This window comes from Chanos chanos, chromosome 1 (assembly GCF_902362185.1).
Source record: "Chanos chanos chromosome 1, fChaCha1.1, whole genome shotgun sequence".
Lineage (NCBI taxonomy): Eukaryota > Metazoa > Chordata > Actinopteri > Gonorynchiformes > Chanidae > Chanos > Chanos chanos.
This window is the reverse complement of record NC_044495.1, coordinates 31667211-31678563: the sequence shown is the minus strand read 5'-3', so window position 1 is coordinate 31678563 and position 11353 is coordinate 31667211. Positions and strand designations below refer to the sequence as shown.

Sequence of the window (11353 nt, the reverse complement as noted above, 5' to 3'; positions counted from 1 at the left end):
AAAGAAAGAAAAAAAAAAAAATAAAAAACCTCCGGCAAAAACGTCTGAAGAGTTTCAGACTGATGTTTTTTTTAATAGGGGGGCTGTGATCTCTGTAGTCTGGTAGAGTGTTCTATCCTGACCTATATACCTCCCTACCCAACCCCCTGAAACACTTACACAAGATAGATAAGAACGATTTGTGGTTTTAGCGCCAAGACTTATAAAGCATATCTATTTTAATATTGCTGCACTTTTCAGTAGGCTAATATAGTAACTAGTAGTTGTGAAAACGTTCAGCGTGGGCTATTAGATATGCGTAGTGTGTGTGTGTGCATACATGTGTATGTGTGTGTGTGTGTGTGTGTGACTGCTTTGTTCACTTATGCTGTTCCATGTTGGGTGATTTGACCTAATATATCAATGGGGTCTGACAAACAAAAAAACAGGGTCTTAGGGTGCTATGATTGCTGTTATGCCACAGTCTCACAATTTCCTATTGCTGTGTGAATGCAAGAGTTTGTGGTCCTTGGGATCTGTATGACAGATGCATGCGTATTTCAAGGTCAGTATTTTGAACTAAAACAAACAACTGAAAAATGCATTATTTGATTTGCTCTTGAATTAGAAGAGAATGTCCTCCTCCCTGAGTTTTGTATTTTGCGAAAATAGCTTAAATTCTGTCATAAAGAGCAATACCATCCCACCTCCTGTGAGAATGAGTGAGAGCAGTATCGACAAGATTACACAGCACTCGGGAGACTCTGTGGTTGCAAAGAAAATAAGTCTTTGTTATTTTATGCATTTGACATTTGAAAATCATTTGTCTGCAAATTCTCAGTTCGCACAGTTTGCACAGTTTGCATCAATGTCGTGGTAAAGCAATGTTGTTTTGAGTGTATTTTAGGTCACTACAAAAATGAATATTTTTGGGTGAAAACTTCTTAAAACTAAACATTCATGTATTTCATTGAAAAACTATCTTAGGCACCAACAAATACAGAATTAAAGATTATCATTAGCCCATATGTCAAAAAGAGTAATCAGCTCCCCCTTTAGGCTTTTATTGAGTCCTTCTGAGATTTTTCCTTTCTTCAATAAATAATATTTATAATTTATGGCTGAAATCGGCCTTTGAGTAACGACAAAATGTACAGGTTGTGCTTTAAAGAGAAACAAATGTGAAGAACACCCTAAATATTCACAGAAGCATATCACCCACGAGAAGTCAGACTTCTTGGTAGATTTTTTTCCCCCTTTTTCAGGTAGCCCCCTTTAACTATCTGCAAATACATTTAAGTAGGGCTCAGTGTAGGTCTTCCCACTGCGGATGATTCATGCTCCGCAGAGAATTGGGGAGAGATCATGAATACAGAAAAGGGGGACAAGAAGAGTGTGTATCTTCTTCTGTCTCTCGTCTTTTCTCTCCTCGGTTCCGTTCTTACGCGCTTCTGCTTCTGATGCACCACGTCTTTGCCGTTCTGCGGGTTTGTGACAAAAAAAAAAAAAAAAAAGAAAGAAAGAAAAGAAGCGGTGACCTCCAGACAATAGTGGCTCTATCCCAGGGTGCACTGGTGTCAGGCAGGAACAGGCAGTGGCTAATGGAAGCGCGCCCTTGTTTCTTGTCTTCGATTCTGTTTTCTGTCTCTCTTGCTCTCTTTCTCTCTCTTTTTCCCTCTCTTCTCCATGGTGGCGCGGAGCTCCGCGTGGCTTGGGTAGCTCAGTGCAGCACATGAATTATGCAAAGCTGTCAAAGCGCGCTATTGTCGGAAGTGGCGGCCACACTAAAGCTCGGGGGGATGGGGGGGGGGGGGTTGGTTCTGGGTTTCCTGGAGCTAGGGCTTACTTAGAGTTCTAGAGTGAAGTGTGGCCAGACGCGGAATAGATGTATGCATGCGTGTCTGCAGAAAGATTGAGGATGAGTGTGAGAGACAAAAGTGGCAAGGAGTGCTACAAAGAGTAAAAACCAACCTCGATCAAAGGGGAGAGGGAGGGATGGATGAAAAGGGAGGAGTGTGAGAAGAGTGGAGGAGTAAAGAGTGATATACAAGTACGAGTGTGCAAGAACAATGGATGTAAATGAATGAAGGGGGGAAGGGAAGGAAGGTAATACTGAGGAACATGGAACTGGAACATGGTGGAGGGATGCAGAGGAAAGATGCAATGCTGAGATACAGAAGTGGAGAAAAGAAAGACAAAGGAAGGAAGAGAAAGTGTCTGATATGGATAATTGGCACGAAAGAGAGAGGGTCGGGGACCAATAAAGAGAGTTGGGATGCAGGGTGATGAGAAGGAGCGTGAGAGAGAAAGATGAAGAGCGAACGAACATCTGGAGAGGTGCAGAGGGGCTGACGGTGACTGCCACGGTCATTATTTATGTATTGAGAGGTCAGAGGTTTGAAATGATATTCAGACTGAATCTCAGCACTCTGTAATTACTCAACAGTGAGACCAGCAGGAAATCTGCTCTCGTCTGCCCATGGGTGTCCAGTGGCCCCCTATTTCCCTCATTTTTCTTTTTTTTAGCACTTAATCTTTTATCTTAACCCTGATCTTTTTCATTCCTCACTCTTCCCCTTGCTCTTTTTGTCTTCCTTGCTTTCCCCTTCTGGTTCTGTTTCCTTCATAACAGTAAGAATTTGTAAAGCACCACCAATGTATAAAATGAAACGTTGTTGTTGTTGTTATTGTTGCGCAGATTCGTCTACAATAATAAATTGCAGAAGAATTTTGAATAACATCATCAAATAAATAGGTGCACACATATACCCTCGCATAGTGGGTGTAGTGAATACAGTATTAATAGAGTAAACAGTATCCATAAAATACAATTTAAAATACTGTATTGATTGTGAAGGGGATGATCAGTTTGAGTTCTGTAAAAAAAAAAAAAAACACACACACACACATACATATATATATATATATATATATATATATATACGCGCACACACACACACACACACACACACACACACACACACACATATATTAGAATTTTGTCAGTCAAATCAGATTTGGGATTTGGCTGTTCAAGTACGAAGATTCGACTATTCCTTCCTTTTTTCTTTTTTTTTCTTTCATATACTATCTGGTAATCAGAAAATCCACTGGCATGAGTTTCATTGATGATTTCAATCACATTAACATAGTCAAATGCAACATGGGAGTCATGGGAACATATTTTTGAGCATTTAAAAATCAATAAAAGACAGCTGCATATAATGCAAGATTTGAACTGCGGCCTATTTGAATTGCCGACATATAGACCTAATATTGAGGTACTATATGGATTTGTCAGAATAATGGGACGGGCAGCACACATGTATTTCTGTTTAAATCAAGCTCTTATAGCCTTTTTATAAATGTCACTTTAAACATTAAAAACAATGTGTAAATGAATAAACAAATGAAACAGTTCAAAATAAATTCATGGCTTTGCCCGCTATGAAACTTTCCCTTTTCAAGTGGTTTGCCATGTTGGATGTTGTTGAATCGTAAGCAAATTCTTGGATACAGAGTTTGCATTTAACTTTGTTAGGGTTGTCCTTCAAAAGCTCGAAATGCCGCCATACTTTACACTTCTTCTAAGACATGGTTATAGCTAGCCTAGTTTACCAGCCACTCCACCTCAGGTTTCAGCTTCTCTCATCAGTTAACCACCAGTGCATGCTGTCACATTCCTCTTATTTAATTTATTTTTATCCTGTTATTGTGATGTGCACTGATCGGCAAAAAACAAACAAACAAACAAACAAAAAAACAATTGCTCAACTTGAAGAATCGACGGACAGGTCTCCGACAGATGATTGGACTTGTCGACTTTCAAGGGGCATCCCTTTATATATATATATATATATATATATATATATATATATATGTGTATGTCATTGTTTCACTAATCCCCCCTTCCAGACAGTTCATTACAGGAGCTCATGTACAGGATATAGATCACTTAAGTTAGAGTCTGTGGTGTACCATAGATTAATTTGGTCCCATGGTCACTCAGGCATGTTTTAGTCTCTGTTCTCATCCTCTGAGTATCCACATTTACAGATCAAATATGGAAACTGCAGATGTTGTTTTCCTTAAAACAACTGAAACAACAATAACAACAACAACAAACCAGAATAAATCTGTGCCAAAACAGAACAAACCACATCATTTTCTGCAGAATGAGTTATTTGGAGAATGTGAAGGAAAGAAGTGCTTTTAAGTAGACTTAAGACTAAGCTGTGATCCCTGTACTAACATCAAACATTTGCATTTTAAATAACATTGAATAGAATCTCTGCAAATTGGTTGGACCAGTTAGTTTAACGATTTTTGAAGTGCTTTGTCCTTTAAGGATAGATTGGAAAGAATCAGGAGATTTATTTTTGTGTAATGTTTGCCTTTTTTTTCAACTATCATTTACTAAGGATGTGTTCATTATGAAAAACAAGCAAATAGACCAACAAAAATGGTCGTGTGGTTCTGGAAACACTGCTCTTGCCAATATACAAGCCATATTAGTAAACCTGCCTCTTTGTATCCTATGGTAAAATGTGAGATATTGATGAGTGAAGCGATTTTAAAGGAGATTAGAGTATGCTTCCCAATGCTTTTTGTTAAGAGAGTTCATTGAGTACATATTTTTTCTGTGTTTTTCTTCTGCTCTATAATGAGTGATTCTGCAGAATCAAAGGACTTTGGACTTATCAATGTATTATATGTCCTAAAAATGAATTACTCACTCACTATCTAAGCCGCTTATCCTAACTAGGGTCGCGGGGGTTGCTGGAGCCTATCCCAGCGGTCACAGGGCGAAAGGCGGGGAAACACCCTGGACAGGTCGCCAGTCCATCGCAGGGCAGACACACAGACAATCACACTCACACACACAATCATACCTAGGGACAATTTAGTGTCTCCAATTCACCTAACCTGCATGTCTTTGGACTGTGGGAGGAAACCGGAGCTCCCGGAGGAAACCCACGCAGACACGGGGAGAACATGCAAACTCCACACAGAAAGGACTCTGGCCGCCCGGCCGGGAATCGAACCCGAGACCTTCTTGCTGTGAGGCGACAGCGCTATCCACTGCGCCACCGTGCCGCCCTAAAAATGAATTAGTGGATGGAAATTATTGATGTAACTGTGTTTCTGAGATATGCACTTCAGATATAATGAGTGGTCATTAATTTTGCTGTTTAGGATCAGTGTACCTGCCCCAGGACAGAGCCATTACCAGATTTTGAAGAAATTATTGAATACATTGGACAGTGTAATCCTGCCTGGATTCTGCTTATTGTTACACTGGGTTTTTCTATATTGCTGTGAGGAACTGTGAATTTCACATTACAGTAAACAAATGCATTCTTACCTATACAGCAGCAGCAATATAATATGAGAATTAATCTATTAAAGGACAGGGATATTCAGTGTAACACATTTTGGGACTTTTTTTGCTAATTAAATGCACTAGATAAACATTTAGTGAATTCACTACCGATTAATGGGCTGGCTTCACCTTCCCTTCTGTTCAGCTTTGTGTTCGGGACTCAATCCTCTCCCCTGTTCTCCCCCACGGTTTCATGCTTTGCCAAGGGACCTGCCTGTCCAAAAGGCAGGAGGTGGGATGTGTGTGTGTGTGTGTGTGTGGGGGGGGGGGGGTCAGATTTAGTGTCCTTTCTGGCTATGGCTACAGCTCATGCAGTAGATCACCACAATCACTGGCCAGCAAAGCCTTATTTCCTCACCCGCTTGCTTGCTGGTATGGCTCCCCGTGCGCACCGTGGTCCACCGGTTCTGCAGTGTCTGTGGCTTTTTTCATCTGACACTTGGGTCACGGTGCGATTCGAGCTGTCCTGACTGAATGCAATGGAACTGCCAAAGCATAGCGTTTCACACACACATAAGCGTGATTTACATTCGTCCAGTTCAGGCCTGATACCTTCACACTGAAACATTTATAAGGCTCTGAAATGTGTTTCGGTTCAGAGATGATTTGAATAACACAGCCGGTGATTAAATGGTGTTTTGAAAGGCCTGGGTCATGAAATATTGGTCAATCTGTTCTGAGGAAGGGAAAACGTGTTATCCATGAATATGATGAGAAAGAGGGGAAGACGTGGTCATTGAGTAATCCACGCACCAACAATTTATTTAATAATTAAATTCACAAGTTTTCCTTCTGTGGCCTCTCTTTGTAATGTTTAACAGAAGTCTGCTCAGCCATACACAGTCATTGGGAATGAAATGGTGGTCATATCAACTTCACTCCCCCCTTTTTTTCCCTTTTCCTTTATCTCAGTCACCCACTCAGGGTTCTGTAGTACGCTCTGGCTGCTTGAACATTGCCGATCTAATCTGATCTAATGATGGGATGATACCTGCTGAAAACGTGTTCCTACTAGTGCTTTAAAAAAACAATAAAACAAAAACAAAAACAGAAAAGGAGTGTCTCTGTTTTGTCTATGTTTACATTTATGGGTTCCAAATCCCCTCTCCTTAAATAAGTACATGTCCCTCACATTCTTGATCACTCTGTATTCATTTACTGTGATATTAATAACTTTAATTCTTCATTTGGTTCTGTACTATTTTCAGTGTCCCTCAGTAAAAATCCCTAATGCTTTTAATTACAACATAATAACACCTGTAATTATAAAACTACTGTGTGGGTGTCGTTACTTAGATTTCACTAATTTGCAACATAACACACATTATGATTGTAAGGTAATTATCATGATGGTTTTGAACAGTTTATCCTTAAATGGGTTTTTCTCCTTCTGTGTTGGTTTGCAAGCCAATGCACAGCTTCATGTTTAGCCCTATGTATTTTTTCTACCTTGTCATGGCTAGATGAGATGTCGCGCCTGTCTCTCCTCTCCTCTGTTGTTCTCCCTCTCAAGGTCTAATCCTTCTTTATCACGCTCCTCCTTTTCCTTATCACCCATGTGCTGCTTTAGGGCTGACAGTGCAACCCTCTGTCTGATTGTCTTGCCTCTCTATCTGTCTCTGTTTATGGACAACTGTGTTAGCTGAGATATGAGAAGTGTGGACTGTTCGAGATATCCAGGAATGTCCTTGTGTTAAAACGCCGGCGAAAAAAAAAAAACCATGCTGTTTTGTCTTCCCCTCAGAGATTCACTGGGTCTCACGAACATGGTATAGAAATTAAAGGTCCCTACTGAGCAGAAGACTTCATAAGTATATATGGATTCTCAAATAGATGCTGGTTTTTCAGCAGGTTATTTCATTGAATAGAGTGAGAAAGAATATACAGTTATTGAATCAGTCGGCATTTGTATTTTCCCCCAAGGTCTTGACTACAAAAAGTGACATTGCGTTAAACCTCCCTGACAATGCTTGTTCACCGTGATATTTGTCATCGAATTAACCCTTGGGTTTTAATGACTCTGACAGAGAAACATTGTAATACCTGACATTTGTTCTAAGCTTTTGCAGTTAATGGAAAAAAATATTTAAAAGAGATATTAGAGAGAAAAAAAAAGCCGTCATTGCTTTTGGAATGACAGGGTTTAGGCCTCTAAGTTTCGGTGGGTTAACGCGTTAGCAATCTATTTGGAATTTAGGCGTGTGGATTGATGGTGCTATCTGAGTAAAGCTATTCTCTTTCTCGTTCTCTGGCCAGTTAATTTAGCTCTTAGGGTGGAGGGAGACCTTTACAGATAATAGTGGTGGTGGGTGGATCTGGTCGACAGCACAACTTGACCAAATGAATGTTCAGCTTTCTCTCTCTCCCCTTTTCACTGCTGTTCCCTCCCCATTTCCTTACCATTCTCTCTCCCTGCCCCTTTCTCTTTGCTTAGGTGGAGCAGGAGAGCGTGCAGAAGAGGAGGAGAGAGGAGGATAGAGGTGCAGAAGTGAAAGGAGCAAAGAAGAGAGGAGGAGTGGGAAGACAGTAACAGAGAAGAAAGAGGAGACAGAGTGGTATCGGAAAGTAGGAAAAAGGGGAGAAAGGAAAAGAGGGGAAAAGAGAAGAGAAGCATGCAGGCAGCATGGAGGTGAAGGAGCGTCGGCCTTATTGCTCCCTCACCAGGAGCAAACGAGGGAGAGACAGAGAAAGAGAAGGAGAGAGGGAAGAAGAGGGGCACAGGGAGGGCCACGCCGAACGCTGTCACACCGCCTCCTCAGCCGTTCTTACTCAGAAGTCCTACAGCTCCAGTGAGACGCTCAGAGCCTTTGATCAGCAGCCGGCTCCACAGCTACTTTATGGACACCGTGTGCCAGACATGGTGCCTAGAGACCCCGAAGAATACAGAGCTCCAGGTTAGACCACTACTGCCAAATTTCCATACAGTCCTAAATCCTTATCTTAGTTTTTATCCTTCACCTTAACCTCACCTCTAATCCCAACCCAAACACTAGCCTTAATCTGAGCGCTAACCTTAAAATCTAAACCATAACCTCAGTCAAAAAAAAAGAAGAAAAAAAAAAAAATCTAATTCTGCCCTTCAATTAATTCTAAAGTCTGTTGAAGGGGGTATCATGATCATGATGAGGCTATTTCACGAATCCGGTCTTCTCCTAAGTGAAGAATTGTGGACAGTTCTTGAAATGCTCTTGTATTGATTATATATTTTACACTTGAATGCCTTTGAATTACCGTAGCCTCAAGGGATATGCAAGCTCCTTCATTAGTCATTCACAAACTCCAGAAAACCTTTTCATCAATATTTGATGGGTGATTATGCTTATGCAGATCTCTTTTTTTTTCTTATACAGTTTTGTGTGCTTTTGCACAGCAGAGTTAAAATGAAGTTTTAATGTAAGAATAAAAATGCTTGCAGTTGCTAAAGTGTTTCTTGCGCTCTGCACTATATCTCAGGGGTTCTGTCACACACTACAACATTCAAAATGAGAGGCTACACTTTAGGAACAATGTACACTTAGATATACAGCCTGAATTTCACAACAGATCTTGAAGATACTGATTATTGAAATTATAGCTGATAATATCTTGTGTACCTTAATGATAACACCTTTTAAAGTAACACTATATACATCATTAGTTCTGAGCAAGAATTTGGTGATATGAGCACTAAACAGTCCACATGACAATGGGGAAAATGTAACAGAGGAGAAAGAATAAAAGAAAGTACCTTAAGAAAATGTTACGTAAAAAGTATTTTTACCCACAATTAGATAGGTGCATCTTAGCCATATGCCACCAATTGTGTTTCTGTCAGTATTTTAAAAATATAACTTTGTACATAAATTTCCCTCTGGATATACACAATAATTAAATGGCAATTTGTTCACCCACGTTCTCACCCACTCTGTTGGCTTTTAATGAGGCTGCTTTCAACATGCACTGTCAGAAATACAGAAGCAGGAGAGTGTGAGTGTGAAATGAGAGAGAGTCTTAAGTTTGATTTTTGGTCACTGAATACTGAGCTTTGGTTGTTTCCTCCTGGAAATTACCCCATATGAGATCAATTAGAGGCAAAACGCCAAAAAACCCCAAAACAAATAAATGTGTGAAGTGTTATGAATATTAACGTCATTGAAATGAGTAAATGAATTTGTGAATGAATGAATGATTTTGTGAATGAATGAATGAATGAATGAGTGAGTTTTGGGTCTAATTTAGAGGTGGGTCATCAAGCAGAGGAATCAGTTAACCTGTTAACCTAGATCTTGCTCGAGTCTGTAAAAATCACCTTCTGGACAACGTAACGCTGGTGACGGTACATGTCAGCAGGAGGAGGTGGGTTTGTTTAAGCAAAACGACATGAAGTGTTTGTGGTTATGGAAGGCTCTGTGAAAGAGTCTGGACATTTTCCTCTCAAAACTTCATTATAAGTATTATAAATCTTATAAAAAACTGTTTTGTGCATTTTATGTTCAACGTTTTGAATGTTTTACCTTGGATAGATATTCTTAATTACCAGCATGTTATTGATAGCTTTCCAGTTAAGCTGAGGAGGCAAGACAAAGGCTATAACTCACCTTATAAAGTAGAAAATATTTATTATTAGAATAATGAGAGAGGAACAAAATGAATCTATTTCAGTCTCTGTAATGACTGCAACTAATTAAGATTTGGTTTAAAAAAATTCATATCATATTTTAACTAAATATGTGCTTGTGATCTTTTGCCCTGGTGTTTATTACAGCCATATATCTTTGGAACCACTGAGATCATCTGTTTCATTCTTGGATGTTTGTTTCATCTGTTTTGTTTTGAGTTCCATTATACCACTTAATGAGGACCATGATCAGTGTAGCAATATTTAAATATGAGAAGGGTTGTCCGCTGCCTTCCATGCCCCTCACTGTGACATAGAGTGAGGCCCAAATTTCACCATTGTTTTAGATAGGCCTGCATGGTCAATAACCTCTTTGAATAGATAAGACAGTCCCTAAATGCAAGATTAAAGTGTTCATTCATTCATTCATTCATTCATTCATTCATTCATTCATTCATTCATTCATGTAGGTGACCATCCAGGAAAAAAATGTTATTCGATGTGTTCGATTGGCTGATCCAAATGACCTCATATCACTCCTTTTCTTTATTCCCTTCTCTTCCAGTATGAATTAGACCAAGTAGTATCAAAAAAGCTTTTCAAATGCTAATGGCAGTCCATTCATAACTCTCTTTCACTCATTCATTGTATTTCCATCTATAGTTAAGAGAGCAATGACCTGGAAACTGGGAGAAATCTAGAGTATCGCTTTGTTAAGTATTCGTTAGACTCCCTCAATGTTTGACCTTGTTTTGGTGTACAAGATCCATAAACAAAAAAAAAAAATCATAAAATGAGATATGCCTGAGCATTGCGAAAGGGGACATATCCATCACCTGTGTTTTAGTAAAGCACAAAACTCAAACTGCGGCATAAAGGAGCCTTTGTAGCTTTCCCAACTACTCTGTATATTTGGAATGTCTTGCTGCTCCTTTGTCACTAAGGTAGTGCTCCCATTTTGCCGAAATATGGAGTAGTAGCCATGGAAACTCTAAATCAGGTTTTCATTTTATTTATTTATTTACTTGTTTATTTTATGAGATGCGTTTGAACTGAAGAAGGGGACAAACAATATGTATCAGAGCTCTATATTTCTTATATATCTTTATCTTATTTATCTTTGCTTTACACTGACATCACTCAAGAATGACATGCAAAGAACCAGCAACACAGAAACAAATACGTAGTGCTCGAATTAACAGTGTAGATCTGTAATAGAAAACAAAACAGAAAAGACTAGAACAAAGACAAAAAACCCCCATTAAATTATGAATTATTAAAATTTCTAGGCTGTCTACTAAATAGAGTAGATCTCATTTAAGCTTAGTGACAAACATGCCCAGCTGTTTTAGCCCACAGCATCAGGTTCCTGGTTTTTTATCTTTATATTTTCC

General features: G+C 39.4%; 1 protein-coding gene across 3 annotated transcripts in view; it reads left to right on the top strand.

The window, feature by feature from the left end:
• Positions 1-7985: 7985 nt before the first annotated feature.
• LOC115807722 (teneurin-3) overlaps positions 7986-11353 on the top strand; it is a 76025-nt gene continuing 72657 nt past the window's right edge. For all 3 annotated transcript variants that reach the window (XM_030768858.1, XM_030768849.1, XM_030768866.1), the window contains exon 1: positions 7986-8256. In XM_030768858.1, the coding sequence (XP_030624718.1) occupies positions 7986-8256 (271 nt within the window). The remainder of the gene's footprint in view (positions 8257-11353) is intronic.